Below are 16,509 nucleotides of genomic sequence, written 5' to 3' on the forward strand. Positions count from 1 at the left end.
ATTGGGAAGCTTTGAAGGCCTTGCATTCACAACAATCTGATGAGCTTTGACCAAGTGCTGCCAGCTGAGGCTGACCTCTAGTCCACATTCCCCACACATGTTATGGCCGTTCTGCTCCTGGCTCATTTTTCACTACAGTCAAAGGTAGATGTTCCCAAATTAACTCTAGTCTAGCTTTCTACTTTTGAACTCGAGACTCACACACCCATATGCACACTGAAGGATGGTGTCTGATGCAGGCTGTAAAACCCATCTGGGATCCTGGGTGCATACTCAAGCAGCTAGCCCACGCTGAGTTCAATGCTGCCATGGCTACACCACAATCGGCACCCAAACCAAGCTGAAATGCAGATCCCTGGCGTCCAAGTGGGCTGTAATGTCATTGAGGCACAGCATTCCCTGCACACTTACCACCTGCAGAGATAATATCCAGGATAGAGGACCATCCTTAACACAGAGTTCAAGATCAGCCAAATTGCTCACAGCTGATCTTCAACTCAAGCGGTATTAGAAGGACCTCAAGACCAAGACCACAATCAATCCTGCCATATCCTGCAGAATAAGGGCAGAATTAGACCAGAAGAAGTTAAAAGTAAGAACAGAGAAACATAGTCTCCAATTAGTAAACAGCATTTTTAGTACTAAATAGGAGAGGAGCACAGCTCTGTATCCACAACACTTGTTTCTAATGGAAGTTCAATTTGAGACTGATCCTCATACTCCTGGATTTTCAGAAGTGTCTTCTATCAGCAGCCTTCTACTGTAAAATGGAAGGACAGTTTGCTAGAGGATACTTATTGTGCCTTGCAAGCCTTTATACAGCAAGCAACTCTGCTGAATCTTTCTGATCTACAAAAATTCAATTTGAAGGTTTCTGTTGCATCACATGAAGAAATCTTTTGTCTCCTCTGTGTGTTCAGTGACTGGGACTCATTTCTTCAAAAGGTTAAAGCACTTCCCTCCTACCACACCAGACTTCACAATGGGAGTTGTGGCAGTTGTCTGGTGGAAGAAGTTGCTGTATTTCCATAATACATGCAGACAATCTGGGCAATACATTGGTATGAAAGATACCACATACATGTAAAATATAATGCATTCATATTTATACGACTGCTGAATTACTATTCTGTCATGTCGCCAGCAAATCAGTCATGAATTTTCAGCATGGTCACAGGCTTTAAGGACACACGTCAGCAAACAGGCCATTTATCTTGATATATAATTTCAGCCACTAATAACAACTGATCAACCCCCAGCATCTTGTCAAATCATTTGGAGCACATGCCATGAGCCTTGGAGAATGAAAAAAGTCAAAGTAGAATCTGGAACAATGTTTGGAGCCTGTGACCTTCAAAATATTAGGAAATGTTACCACAGAAAAAAGATGGATTTCTTCATTTTGTCTTGGTATAAAGATACCATCAGAGAAACCTCTCTGCTCCACAGAACAGCCCACAAAAAGCAATAGAACAAGGTTTGAAGCAGAACACCTGATTCAGACTGTCTTTATGAGACCATTTGCTCCTCAAAAAAAAAGTTTTTTTTGGCAAAAAACTCAGTGCACTAAAGGTCATTACTTAAATTGGCTTGTGGAGCAAAACCTTGAGAGTTCCCACAGACTGGGTCTCTCCAAGAGTGCCTGCCACGTGCATGTCATCCTTATCCTCCAGAAAGAGGGTGCAATGTTTTAGGTATGGGGCCAGGGTTCACAACACTCGGGGTGCATGGAGTAAAGGATAGTTGTCATGGCTTTTATTCTGAAAAGTTCTGGTTTTGAAAACAGAAGACATGTTTTTGAAAGCCTCAGAAATAATAAATAGCTCTTCTTCCACCACAGCCTTACACCACTTACAGAACCTGTGCCCATCCCTCTGGTGAGAAGAGCCCTTCTCCTTCACAAACACAGACTTGTTCTCCCTCACCTTCCTTGCAGGCTCTTGAATCTCACTTCTCATTCTTCTCTTGGCTACTTGCCCTGCATCATTTCCCTGCACTCCCCTCAGTGTGAGCCCCCGGCTCTGCCTGAGCCCCACCTGTGCCTTTCTCACTCACCTGGAGGTCACAGTCTTTATTGCTCACAACTCCCCACACTCCTGCCCGTGCTCAGGCCCTCTGGGACAGAGAACAAGCAGCTGCCTTAAAAGTGGCCACTGACAATTTCCCCCCTGACTCCACCCAGATGTGCTACATTCCTGTACCCAGGGACTGTGCAGAGGGCAAACATCTGCCAATCAGAAGCTGGTTTGGAGCTTCAAACCCTGTGTTGAATTTGGACTTCAGGCTTTCACAAAGGAGTGCCCTCAGGTGACAAAGGGTATTAGGATTATATCTAAGTGCTGTCAGGCATTTAGAATCATCGAGTAGTTTGGATTGAGAGGGACCTTAAAGATCACCTAGTACCTACCCCTCTGCCCAGTTTGACATCTCGTCTGTACAGTCTAAGAGAACATCCTTGTTTAGCCTAGTTATTGCAAAAAAATAGCTGTGAATTATAAACCAAGCTATGGATTAAATGCATGCTTTGAAACCATATCCCAGTTATTACCATCAGCACATCAACATAACATCAGCAGTCAAATCTGAGTGACGGCCCTTATTATCCACAGATACAGAGGTTTTTGAGCACAATCCTGTTTCCAGGCACATGTGTGTTGCTGTTAAGAACACTTTCCTCTCTAAACTGTACAAATGAATGTGAGAATCTGATATGAAATAAGCAAGTCACCTTCTGGGAAGCAACTTGCATGTCACTGAAATGTGGATAAGGACATGTCCAAGCAGGAACTTTTGGGCACTGTCAGCCAAAGAAGCTCTGAAAGTGCTGCGAAAAAAGATGACAAACATGTAACCTGTGAAGTTACATCCTGGATATCCAGATTAATGAACCAGGGATGCAGCTTTCTGTGTAAAATACTGTTGCTCCTCTGAAGGAAACATAAGGTTGTAAGCACCAGTTCTATACAGAAACTAGACCTATATCAACAGATTTAGTGGTAAAAAAAAACAACAATACCTTCTGTTCCTCCTTCCTATCAGATCTGGGGAATCACACCTCTTACTGTGCCTAGCGTCTCTTAAGCACTGGAGGCCAATGGATGCTGGATTAGCTGGGAAAAATGCTGTAGGAACAGGGTAAGGGTTACTTGCCAGCTGATGACTGAGTCTTGAAGACGACCTTGTTAGGCACATTGCTCTATTCATCTTCTCTCTTGGGTCATCACCAACTTACAGATGATCTGCTTACAGACCTAGCCTCTAGTTCTTTTGTTTAGTTTGTGCATTTCGGTTTTGGGTTTGTATTTTGTTTTTTTTTTTTTTTCTGAGTTATGCCACATAAAATTATTTCAGGCTGATGCCAATTATCCATGTCAAAGGATTATTATTGCTTGAGGTTACACGCAGTGATCTAGTGTGCTAGCATACAAAATGGCTGACATCAGTAATTTTTATCTCCTGCAGGAAAAGAACAACACTGCCTCATTTCGGTAGCCAATACTTCCTCATCATTTCCACATTCAGTTAATGAGATTAACAGCAATCCATAAAGCTCTTCACCATTCAGGCCCTGCCTATTTTCACAAGGAAGTGTGGCTGCAGTCAAGAACAGCAAGATTCAGTTGGGGAGTCTGTCCTGCCAGGACTCAGTCTCCTCGGGATGCAGTTCCCAAAAGCAGGGAACAGCTCCTCTGTCTGACAGGAGTGCTTCTCCATCGAGATGGTGATCTCAGAGGCACCTGTGTTACTTTGGTTAATGCTGTAGAGAGGCTCACGTGCGTTATTTCAAAGGCAGAGTCCTTTTGTTACTCTCTCCTGATGCCTGCAAAACAGCAAAACACACAGACTGACGTACTTCGCACCTCGGTACTGCTGGTTTAGGGATGATGGTAACTTATTTTCCTTCTTTTAAATAGTGCTTGACCCAGAAGCCAATTTTTCACTCTTCTCTGGCTGAGCACAGGTCAGTTAGCTTTCACAACACTCCGTGAGCTTTGCGAGTACGATGGGGCAGAGATGGAAGTGTGTTATTTGGGTAGAGGCGACAGGGTTTTGGGATTCGTTTAAGCTGCATGGCACTTATTCGGCGACAGGGTAAAGTGTCAACCTGACCTTTATTTTTGCCAACAGCGGCAAAACCGCAGACCCTACCAGGTGTCCCCAAAACCCTTCGCCAGTGGTGCCGGGTGACCCCAAGGGACCTGCCCCGCTCATCGTGGGGGCACGGAGGGCTCCCCTCTGTCCCTCCTCGCGGAGCCGCCTGTCTCAAGGATGACGCTGCGGCGACGGAGCCGTAACTCCGCCACCGGGGTTCTCTGGGGGGCTTCGCGGTATCCCGCTTCCCGCCCAGCGCCCGCCCTCCGGTCTCCTGCCCGTGCGGCCCCAGGGTCCCTGTCCCGGAGCAGTCCGGGGAGCCCCATCTGGCGGGCCCCGGTGTCGCGGGCAGGGAAGGGGAAGCCAGCCTGGTTTCGCACCGGGGTCACGGACAGCGGACCCAGCAGGGGCATACCCGCGCCCCCTCCCCGCCCCGCCCGCGGCCGGAGCGCGCGCCCGCCGCTCCCCGCACCTCCAAGCGTTGCGCACCTTTCGGGACCAGGCACTGATTGGCGGGGCGCTGCCAGTGACATCAGCCGGCTCACTTCCCATTGGCCAGCCCGTTGCTGGGACCGTAGGACTTCCAAGGAGCTACTTAACCCTCTCGGCGCCGCCGCCCCGCGCCGCCCCCACCACAGACCCCCACCCGAGGCCGCCGCCGGCTCCTCCGGGACGCGGCCGGGCCGATGGCGAGACCCCCGCGGCGGAGAGAGGAGCCGCGGCGCCCCCGCCATCCCGCCTCCGGCAGCGCCCCGGCATCGCTGCTTTAAGCGGTCGCGGCGGGGCGCCCGGAGTAGCACGCGGCCTGGGGAGGGAGCGCGGCGATTGGTGGGGAGGCCGCCCGGCGGACACGCCCCCCCTAGAAAAGGGGCGCCGTGAGTGGCGGGGGGAGAAAGTAAACACAGCCGGCCGGCCCTGCCCGCGGACCGGCGGGGGCGGGAGGGGCTCCGCGCCTGACGTGATGGGCCCCGGCGCGGCCGCCCCCGGGCAGGAGCACGCGGGGCGCGGGGCAGGCGATATCCTCTCCTCCGGCCCCTGCGCCGGACCCGGACCGGCCGCGCGGGCGGCGCTCCCCCCTCGCCGTCTGCGCGCCGCCCCCGCGGGGCGGCGGTGAAGGACCTGCCCGGCGCCCCGCTATTTATTCGCCCCCCACGCCCCCTTCCTCCTCCGCCCCGCTCTTTCCCGCGCCGCGGGCGGGCCATGGCTGGCGGCGGTGCGGTCGGCCCGGCGGACGAGCACTGAGGGCGGACTGAGTCCCCCTTGTCGTCGGGGCGCGACCGCACAATGTCGGCCGTCGCGTACGTGGACTTCGTGGCGGCGCAGTGCCTGGTCTCCATCTCCAACCGCTCCGCCGTGCCGGAGGCGGCGCGGCTGAAGGTGCCGGACGAGGGGGAGGCGGCCCGGGAGCTGCGCGACCCCCGCGACGCCTGGAAGGACTACTGCGCCCTGCTGGCCATCGCCAAAAGCCTCCTGGAGCTGAACAAGTACCGGCCGCTGCCCGCCCCCTCGGTCTGCAGTGACAGCGTGGAGAGCCCCGACGAGGACGCGGGCTCCGACAGCGACACGGCCACCGAGCAGGGCTCCAGCCCATCCCGCAGCCCCCCGCCGGGGCCGCCCCCCCGCCTGCACGCCGCCGGGGCCGCCCCTAAGGGGAAGCTAGCGGCTGAGAAGCGACACAAGTGCCCCTACAGCGGCTGCGGCAAGGTCTACGGCAAGTCTTCCCATCTCAAGGCGCACTACCGGGTGCACACAGGTCAGCGGCGGCGGAGGGAAGGGGGCGGGAGTGAGCGCTTGTCCTCGGATGAACCCGGCCAGCGGCGCGCCCGGCATCCCCGCGCACCCCCGCCGCGCCGCTCCGCGTCGGGGCCGGCCCGTGTCCCTCCCTCCCTCACGCCCCCCTTGCTCTCCCCCGGCTCTCAGCGGCGCCCCTGGTCCGGCGGGAGCTAGCGGCTGCCCCGGGCGGGGCTGCGGCAGCGCCTCCCGCCGCGCCCAGCCCGCCGCCCACCTGCGCCGGCCGGGAGCCGAACCTGGCCGGGCGGGAGGTCCGGGAGCGGGGAACTTGGCGTGTCTGGCGCGGCTGGGAGGGTGGCGGCGGGGGCCGCCGAGGCCGCCCGGGGCGTCGGCGAGAGAAGCACAGGGGCGGCGGGATTCGGGTTTCCTGCCGCTGCAGGCGGACGGGCGCCTGCACCGGGTCAGAACTCGGCACCGATTCCGCAAGGGAGGCGAGGGCAGCACAGTCCCCGCCCGTGCCCCTCTCGCTGCTCCCGCCGTCGGAACCCGCAGCCCGGCCCGCAGAGCTGGGCTCTGCTCGGCTGCGGGGACTGGACGCTGCGGGGCCGTGGCGCCCGAACAGGGGCTGCCGGCTCGGTTCGGGAAGGGGCGGCGGTGGCGATGTCTCCTCGAGCGTCGGAGAGCTGCTCCGCTGGGGCTGCGGACACACCCCCTCCGGCGGGCTGGATCTGCCCGCTCGGGAAGCGCGGCGCTACAGCCGATGTCAAGCTCAAGAGCTGGCGGTGGAGCCCCGGCGGAGCAGCCACCCCCGGCGCTGCCCCGCTCCGCCGGCCGAGGGCAGCGAGCCGCCGTGCAGGGAGAAACGACCCCGCTCTTCCCGGCGGCAGTGCCTCGCACTATTGGTTGTCGCGATCCAGCTTTGACGCTGTGTGCTCTCGTTCCCGGCCCTCGCCTGAGCGCCTCGGAGGGTGTGGCAACATGGAAACCTGGAGATAAAACATATCTGCGGCAGCCTGGCCCCAAGGGGACAGCAGCTGCAGACTTCTCTGTGCGTTTGGTGGTTTATTGGTTCTTTGTTTGTTTGTTTTTAGACCTTCAGTGCAAGGGATTGAATAAAAACCTTTATTGCTCTTGGGATCATAGTGGAGTACAAAAGGCTGCTTTAAAAACGTTCTGAATTAAAGGGTTGTGTGCAGGAACAGAAAGGAGTGAATCAAAAGAGACAAACACTGCCAAGACATTTCATGTGCATCACATCAGTTCTGTCAATGATGGTGCCTTTCGGGTTTTGTCTGTTGGTGGTGATAGCGGTATAATGCAAAATGAATTGATCACCCAAGGAACGTACTGTCGGGCATTACTGTAGAATTTAATATGGGTTGGGTAGGATATGACCGCATCCGAGTCCCAGCTCAGCTTCCATTGCTCCAGTTCGCTGATGTGCCTGGGTGTACGTGCACTGCAGAGGAAGAGATGCTGTGCTGGTTGCCTACCAGTGCCCTGCTGGCATCTGCTGGGTGCTTAGCTCAGGAGGCTGGAGAGAAGGGGGTAGGATTACTGAATATGGCTCAGCGATGAGCTCTGCTGTTAGACTTTCTCTCTGAACTGACAAAGAGGATGGCCAGTAGTGACCCTGTACTGACCTCATGACCACTGCCAAGGGTTGTTGTGTTACCATCTCAGAGACTGCGGCTCAGATGCTCTTTTGGAGGCTGGGTGTAACTGGTGATCTCCAGAATGTTGTCTCATAAGTGCCAAAGAAAATCTTAGCATAATTTCCATGTACTACCCCATCCTCAAATATCCACCCTGATAAGGGAACCAGAATAGATGCTGGCTGAGATAGCATTCTGTGTGATGACATGTAAATTAATGTACTGTACAACCCACACAGCTTTCTGTAAGCAGTAGTGTTATAATAAGTATGTGGTTTAGCATGTGCTGCTCACAAGTGGGTGGCCTTAGCTCCAAGTATGAGGCATTTGACTCAGAAACACTGGTGTACTGTCATGGTAGTTCTGTGTGTTTAAAATCACTGCAGACATCCAGGAGTAATGAACTTTTAGAGCTTCCTAATGTGAAGTTAATTGGAGCTAACTGAAATGTTAAACAATACTGATAATGTTAATTATTTTTATAGATGACAACAATTCCATAGCTACAGTGGGATTCAATGGGACCTCTGTACTTATTAATGACTTTATATTGCAGAGCATTAATGGGCCCTCCTTACTACCATTTTACTTCCTTTTTATTTTTTTCCAAATAATGTCTTTCTCCTCTGCCATTTTTCACCGGGCCACCAACTAGGTTTCTTGCTGCAGTGTAGCTTTTAGTGAAAGTAGGTGCACAACCACCAGTAGAAGCTTCCAGGTATTAAATTTAAAATATTTAATCCCAGTATTTCTTTCTTGGAAAATGGCTTAAGGATTTCTGTTCACACCCATGAACTTGTGTGTACTCACAGTTCTCTTTATTCATGAATCCTAACCAAGCAAGTTGGGAAGCTCTGGATCCTTCTCTTTCTTGTGTAGTGGTTGGGAATCTAAAAACTCACAAGTTGCAAAGCAAGAAACAAAATATCAAATAAGGTAGAAATGTAGAAGGCAAAAACTTGATGCTCTGAGCTTAAAGGTCTGTATCTTGTTAAGAGTTCTTCAAACTTACTGGTTCAAAGGTTCCATATTTCAGATACTAAAAATGTCTGTATAACTGCTTGAAGTTATTACTGTTTGCTTGAAGTTTGGGCCTTTGGTGATAATGCTAGTTCAATTTCCAGAAGGCACAAATTAGTGATCCATCAGGAATTGTCTTTTAAGTTGATCAGCAGATGGCACTGCATATCCTGCTTGTGCAAATAGACAGCCCTCTTGCTTGTACTGCTGAGCCTGAGTGAGACCCAAGCCCTGGAAGTGGTACAGAGGTCAGGAAAAAGTGAGCTGAAAAAGACAAGCAACAGCAGATAAGCAGACAGTTACCTTCAAAATGCACAGAATTATCTAAATAGGTGACTTTAGAGGTTTGACTATGACAGGTGTTGTGTAGAGTTATTATTAGCCTTAAAGACGGAGCAGGGGAAATAGCTTAGAGAGGGATGTGCAGGCCAGAGGGTTTCCAGGGAAAATGAAGGCATACAAGAACAAACAAGCAATCTCAGTCAGGAGGCCTGGTCAGGGAGCGCAGGCCCAAGGGCAGAGAGAGAAACTGGCTGGAGAAACAAGCTGTACGAAATTCATATTTGCTATGGTGGTGTGAATATAATCCAGTTAAAGGGCACATGACCATTGAAACCAGCTCTTCCCTGTCCCTCCTTCCTAAACAGGAAGGTACCATAAAAGTAGCTTGTGAGATGCTTCCTCCAACTGGGTATGTAGGTGTTTACTTGCCTGGGGAGGCTGAGGGTTGATGGGAATTTCACGTACACATCAGATGCCCTTAATTAACATAGATGTGGGAAAAGTTCTCCCTCTTTCAGCCAACTGTATCATTATGTAAACTGGATCCAAACAATGTCAAGAGTTCTGTTACACCAGGCACCTGATGCACTCTTAAGTGCTCCCAGCATTTAGCTCTCACCAGTACTCAGAAGCAGAGCTTAGGCAGAGATGTGAACCCACAGGTTGGGAGTCTGCACAGGAAGTGGAGGAGCATTTCCAGTAGAGAGTAAGAACAGGCACTGCAGCTGCCTGCTGCTGCTGTCCAGATATCATGATGTTGAACCAGCCCCTGTATTGGTTTGGTTCAACTGTACTGCTTTGTTATTTGTGTTCTAGAATATCTCACTCAACAGACTGTACAGATACTGGTATGTTGTCCTCTATATACTGGTATGACAGTCCTCTGCTTGTCGAGATCTTTCTCAGTAACTGTGAGCATAATCTGAAATTCAGCTTTTTAAGACCCTCCTATCCAGCTCATGCCATGTCATTTAGCCAGATCTTTTAGAATAGGACCCAAGAGCAAAAAGTGAGGCCAGCAACACGTTTTTTGTTGAATTCAGATTGCCATGTGGAATACCACAGTTAATGAAAATGTGCAGACTGCTGGAGTTCTAATGGCCATATCTCCAGGTCTTGGAGAAACATGATGATCCTGACTGGGAGCCCTTCTAGATGAGTAAGGTAGGCAGAAGTCCTCAAGATTAGGTTCAAAGTTCCCAGTAGTCTTGTTTTATGAAAAAAAAAATTAAGATTTTAAGCAGGTTTATGTGGCGCTTGTGGGAAGGTGCTCCGGGAGAGTTTATCGATTGAGTCAACATGACAAAGTTCATAGGGGACAGAGGCAGTGAGCAGGCATTATCCATAAGAGCACAAGTCATGCTTCCAGATGGATGCATTGAAATTGCAGCTTGACAGAGTTCTGCAGACTGTTTGTGCTGTGGCACTGAAAACCATGTGGTGGATGTCAGTGCTCTTGTTAGCCTATGTTTCTTGCAGCGCCAGCTGTTAGGATTGCTGCAGGAACTCCTTTGTTCCTCTTCGTTGGCTGCTGTGTTGTTGTGCACCAGGCTGTTGCTCCTGTGTTTCTGGCCTTGAACAGCTTCCAAGCCTGCAGCTGGAAGAGTAGGGAAGGGCAAATTTAAGATTAAAGAAACTGGGACTGAGGGAATGATCGCAAAGAGTACTTCAGAAAAATAAGCTTCAGACACTTCACTTCATTTGTGATAGTGCAGTTCACCATCTGTGTTCAGGTTATGATGAATGTGCATAGCCTGAGAACACTCTATAAATACCTTAAACTTGAGGGAAAAGTCTGTTGAAACACTGGCTAATAAATTCAGAGTAAAATATCAAAAGTTACGTTATCTGTCTGAATGCATGTAAAATTGGATTCCTCCTTTCCCTGTCAGAGCTGTTTCTTCATAGCAAGGAAATTTGATTATTCATACAGGACAGGAGCTTAAACCCTATATCCTTTGATCCCAGGTAAGTGCCCTAAGCACGAGGCTAGGAGTTGGTCTCTCTCGGTTGTTCAGGTAATATTCAGGTATTACTGCAAAATGGAGGAAGTTCACACAAAGATAAGTCAGAAAAGAAGAGCTAGGAACCTGTCCCACATATACAAGAATGTATTGCTGAGAGCTCTCATCTCAGCTACAAAAGCATAGGTTTAACTCTGGTGAGGTTTGGAAAAATCTTTCCCAAGTAGCTTACCTGACTGATCTCTCTCTCTCTATATGTGTGTTTATGTGTATGGAGACCCAGAACTTCAGATAAAGCCTTTTTGTAACACAGTCAAGCTTTCTCTGACAGAGAAGCTGAAAAGGCATCCCTTGCATCTGATACTGTGTGTCAATGGGATAACAGCAAGAGAGTTTTCCTGGAATTTAGACTCAGTTGCATCTGGACTTCTGAAGGAGACTCAAAACACCTGTGTGTCCAAGCAGCTGCTGAGTGGTAGTTTTAAGAATGTCAGAACATCCTAAATACTTGCTGAAAGCAGCATTTTAATACTTGAACCAACCTGTTGTGTTTAGTCCTAAGTCCTATCAGAATAAAACCCTTCCTGGAACCCATCCATCTGTCACCCATCCCATCTGTTTGGTCTGTTGTCTGGTTGGATGACCACGGTTTAGGTGTTCTGGAAAGCATTGTTTAGGCTTATGGTGCCTAACGTCCTCACTGCTGATCTCTCTCTGCACCAGTATCTGAGTGTTTTAATCATCTGGTTTTAGAATATCTCAGAAGAGGAAAAAGCCTGCTTGAAAGGCCTCCAATCTGTTTTCCCTGAAAATCTATCTTCACCAGAATGTCTTGCATGTGGACACTCACAGTGCAGTGTCCCACAAGAAAGTGCTCCTTCAGGGTGTGTGGAGCAAATAACTGGGGAGAAAAGTGAGAGATACCTGAGACAGCAGATATTCTGTGTGTTAAAGCCACCATGAACTGCAGCTCCTACCCTCAATCATCCATGCATAAAGCAGCATTTTGTGGTGAGAAGGCAGATGACTAATCAGGATACCACTACTACCTGTACTTACGTTAATCAGTCTGTGACCGATTCTGCAGTTTGTATTGCTGAGGTGGTGAAGCCATTCTTCACTGCTGTACTTGGGAGTTCAGCAGTGGATGGGGGGCAGTGCTGGTGGCATCCAGATGGGTCTAAAGGAGCGTGGCCACCCATCTCTGCTTGTGATCCCTGATGTGTCCCAATCCTCGTGCACAGCAGCTTTCCTGTGCACAGCAGCTTTCCTGTGCACAGCAAGGCATCTCTGCACCATGCCAGGCTCCTGTAACCTTTGTGTGCTCCCCCAGCTGAGCCCAGGGCTGGTTCCCTGCAGAGTACAGTACCAAAGGCACAGCAGGTGAGGTGATCCTCAAACTCTGCCTTTCCCTACAGCTTTGTCGTTACACTGCATAACCTTAGAGTGCTTTCCCCTGGCATGTGCAATGGATGTGTGGGGTAGTGATGGTGGAGGTCATGCTGCTCCTGTCATATCAGAGGAAATTCCAGAAGCAGAGTTTCATTTTATCTTCCCACGTGAAATTCCAGGATGGCATGAGGGAGGAGTTCAGTTTATTAAGGGCTGCTTGAGGCCAGATTTTAAGCACTACTTTTAGACACTCCGGTTGGCTACTCCATGTACCTAAAATGTAGGTGCTACTCCCCAAAGATTGATGCTTATTATCCAGCCTTGGCATCTATCTCCCTGTTTACAGCTGGGCACTTTTGCAGACTGAAGAGCTGTCCGAGGTAGATAGTTGTTGAAGTGGTTTCGGGGGAGGAGGCAGGATGTGTCTGTTGCTCCCACTGCTCTGGAGTGTAAGTGCCTGACACAGAGGCATATACTAGATGGCTCCACACGTGCAAGATGTATAGCACTCCTCCCACACTCCCAGGGGGAGCACGAAAGCTGTTCTGCACCTCCCACTGCCACCTGCTTCCAGGAGCTCTGACAGAAACCATGAGATAGATTGCAAAAGAGCAGCACAAGTGCTGCCAAGCACTTGCCTCTGATGCTAAGGGCTGACACTGGGCAAGAGGTAGTGTTGTGAGGCCTCTGTACAGCTCCTGGTGCTGCTTTACTGTGTAGCTGCAGCCATGGCCTTCATGCACACATAACCCTATGTACTGCTTTAATTAAATTCTTTATACAGGCGGTGGTTGTTCAGGTCTTCCAACCATGTGTAAAAGCACAGATCAGGGAGCCAAGAAATGCATTTATAACAAATAAAATAGTCCTGGCTCATGATGGCTGCAATAGTGCAGCCACCTGTTAAGGAGCACAAATAATTAAGAGCCCAAACAGTGAAGTGTTATTCAGGGAGGCTTACTAGTGCTTTCAGGGCCTCTAGTGTAACTACATCTCAGCTTATGTGGCCTGTCCTTATCCTTCTTTGCCCTGTTGGATGCCATCGAGTCCCTCCCTGCAACTCTATCATACTTTCTATGGATTGTTGTCCTCCTGGCTTCAGGGTTGCTCATTCAAGTCTGTAGCTTTTTGTCCCTGCTGTTGTGTCTGGAGAGAACTCCAGGACCCACTTTGTAAATCAAATCTTTTTTTGTTACTCTTTGAACGTAAAATGAGCTCACTTGTGCCAAGCCTCACAGGACCAAGAAATACTGGAGTTCCTGACTTTCTTTCCAACTCTTCCAAGCTGGAAAACTCCTGGTATAGTTTTTATATTTCATGGTAGACTGTAAATAGCTGTCACAAAGCTGCCATATATATTCCCTTCAGGAGGCTCTGAAGAAAGTAAATTTAGGCATCAAACCTGCAGCAGTGCATGGTAGAAAGCTTTTGTGTGAACTTAAACACCTTCTTGTGTTTCCATCTGTGCTGTGTATTAGGGTCAGCCTCACTGCTCCGGAGGCACTGTGTTTGTGAAGGCAAAACCTGTGCAAGCCACAGAGGTGAACTGTAGGGACGTGGAGTGCCAGGAAGATGACGTAGAGTGCTCTTCAATCCTCGCACCCTTGTTTTGTAAAAGCAAAGTTGCAGTGTTGTTTAGGTTAAGGTGCTTGGGTTTGTTTTTCATTATCAGAGCAAACATTTATTCTGATATAATGAGATGTTCTTCCTGTCTTCAAATCAGCTAAGAAATGGATACTTACTGGAACACTTTGGATTTCCAGAGGAAGGGCTGAAAGCATGGGACTTTCCTCTGCAGATGCAGCAGTTTTGCCCTACAGGTTTGCAGCCCTGAGGCTTCACTGTTCTCCCCAGTGCCTCTCCACTCACTTCTTCCTGGGTTGGAATGACTTGTCCTAGGTGAAGGATTTTTTTTTTTGTATCATTTTCTGATTGTTACAAATAATTCAGTAGAATGGAAGTGTCAGAGGAATAATTCTGGCACACCTTTCCCGAGCTACTGTAGTGAGACCAACAGGAAAGACATACAGGCACAGGCAGAGCTCATCTGTTGTTTTGACAGTCTTCAGGTCATGTAAGGTTCTGCACTAGAATGTGGGTTTCGTGTGTTTGGAGGGGTTTTTGGCTTCTACTGGAGGTGAGACTGAAACCTGATGAAGTGAGTTATCAACAACTCCACAGACGCTGGCACCATGGCAGGAAACAAAAGCAGCTTTTCCCCCTCACTAGCATGTTCTCTGTCTCCTCAGCAAAGCGGGCATGTGCTGATCTGCATTACCCCTGCCCCACTGAATCTCTTGTGATCCTTTCTTCCGCACAGGTGAGCGACCATTCCCCTGCACGTGGCCCGACTGCCTTAAGAAGTTCTCCCGCTCAGACGAGCTGACGCGGCACTACCGGACCCACACCGGAGAGAAGCAGTTCCGCTGTCCCCTCTGTGAGAAGCGCTTCATGCGCAGCGACCACCTGACCAAGCACGCCCGCCGCCACACTGAATTCCACCCCAGCATGATCAAGCGATCCAAAAAGTCCAGCTCCAGCAGCTCCTTGTGAAGGCAGGGCTGGCCCTGGGGGAGGAGTGGGGAAGAGGCAGGCTGTGGTGGGGATGCAGGCAGTGGTACCACAGCACGAGAATCCACTGCGTTGCCGGTCACCCTCGCTGCCCAAAAGCACATGTAGCCGGCATTAAAACAAAAAAGTACGCAACATCCCCCTCCCCATCTTCCACCTCCTGGCTCTGCCCTGAGAACAACAGTCCGGAACAAGTGGACTGTGGGGTGAGAGGAGGGAAGGGGCAGCCAGTGAGGAGGTGAGCACCTCTTTCTTGCACGGCAATACGTCGATACTGGTGTACATACAAATGACTGGGCGGTCTGGCCTGTGCCACCACAGTAGCATGACCCCAAAGTCTTTGTGATTGCTGTGTCATGAACATGTTTTGTTGAACAGTGTAATGCTGCTTGTATTTAGAGTCTGTCGAGTAAAAACACTTTCTGAGTCACATAAATAACTCAGATAAAAACTCCATAGCACACTGTAGAAGTGGGTTTACTGCTGTTATCTTCTGCCATCCTGCACTTAAAGAGACTATTAAGAGAAACATTACATATGTTACCAATAGTATCTGATTGATATACTGAGATAGGGTGAATTTATACTCAATAAGGCCCGTTAGAGTAAATAGGTATTTTTAATTTTTCTTTGTATTAACTATGCTTTTGAATATCAGCTGGACTTTTCCAGTAAAAACATGTATGATTCAAGATACTTAAAGCAAAAAAAAAAGCCCCATAAAGAGCTTAGTAATTTTCAGACTGTGTGTGTATTTAGCTCTGTTATTCACGTACCTGAAAAATACAACTCAGCCTAGATAATGTGGCGGGCATGTGGGAGCTGAAGCTCATATGATCCTATACTGTACTTGTCAGTAATACAGTACTGTACTATAGAAATGCCACTAACAGTGCTTTATTCTGATGTGGTTTGTTTGAATGGGTGCACAAAGCAGCTACCAACTTTACAAACTGCTGCTTTTTTAAAGGCTTTTTCTCTTCCTACACTTGCCTTAAAGATTTATTCTCTTCATACCATGGCCTAACTCCCTTGGAGTACTATGGGGGTTGTGTGTGTTTATGGAGAGGGTAGACCTTTTCTTAGGAGCACTCTATTAATGGAAACACCTAAAATTACTGTAAGGAGCACTTTGGAAGTGCTTCTGTATCTCTTGATTGCTCTTTCTCTGGAGTATGGGGGAATACCACAAGCTAATTTGAAATACAGAAGGTGTCTTGCAATATTCCTTTATAACATAAGCTTTTCTTAGTACTTTGTACCTGTGTCATGCATGACACGTCAAATGCTGATTAAGGCAAAGTTAACTTTTATTTTAAAGCTATTTTTTGATCTTTAAAAGGAACAGAAATATCACTGAATGAAAACTTTCAGATGTGGTCATTAGTGAATATTTCAATTTTTTTTTTATGTTAAAAGTATGAAATTTAAGAGATTATAAGTGACATATATATTTTTCCCCTCCCCAGCTGCATAAAGGGGGAGAACTCTGTTTACACATTATTTTTTTCCAGAAACATTCTTCAGTTTGGTTTTTACCCTTCTCCAAAAGAGGAAGGGGAGGTGCAGCCCTACTACAGACTTAGGGCCAAATTAATTTTTGTGAGTATTTACACTGAAACCCAAAGTGTCTCCACTGCAGATGAATTTAGGTCATCTTGTAAAATTCTGTACATAAAAGATCTTGTTAGCACATGTGCAATTACAGTATCTTATTGTTTTATCTGGTAAAAAGCTTGCTTCCTAGAAACAAACATAAGAAATTAACTCGGAGAGTAGAGTGTTTTCCTCTACAATTGTAT

General features: G+C 49.1%; 1 protein-coding gene and 1 long non-coding RNA gene across 2 annotated transcripts; one reads left to right on the forward strand and one right to left on the reverse strand.

Moving 5' to 3' along the window:
• Positions 1-1,091: 1,091 nt before the first annotated feature.
• Positions 1,092-4,692, reverse strand: LOC117010527. The gene is made up of 2 exons (XR_004420700.1): positions 4,582-4,692; positions 1,092-3,820 (listed from the first exon to the last, which is right to left on the reverse strand). It is a non-coding gene; the product is annotated as an uncharacterized LOC117010527 (long non-coding RNA).
• A 510-nt stretch (positions 4,693-5,202) lies between these two features.
• KLF9 (Kruppel like factor 9) lies at positions 5,203-15,226 on the forward strand. Its single transcript, XM_033084945.1, has 2 exons — positions 5,203-5,845; positions 14,457-15,226. Exons 1-2 carry the CDS (start codon positions 5,377-5,379, stop codon positions 14,687-14,689), a joined length of 702 nt encoding a protein of 233 aa, XP_032940836.1. The 5' UTR covers positions 5,203-5,376; the 3' UTR covers positions 14,690-15,226.
• The last annotated feature ends 1,283 nt before the right edge of the window (positions 15,227-16,509 follow it).

Source organism: Catharus ustulatus, chromosome Z (genome assembly GCF_009819885.2).
Source record: "Catharus ustulatus isolate bCatUst1 chromosome Z, bCatUst1.pri.v2, whole genome shotgun sequence".
NCBI classification, from domain to species: Eukaryota; Metazoa; Chordata; class Aves; order Passeriformes; family Turdidae; genus Catharus; species Catharus ustulatus.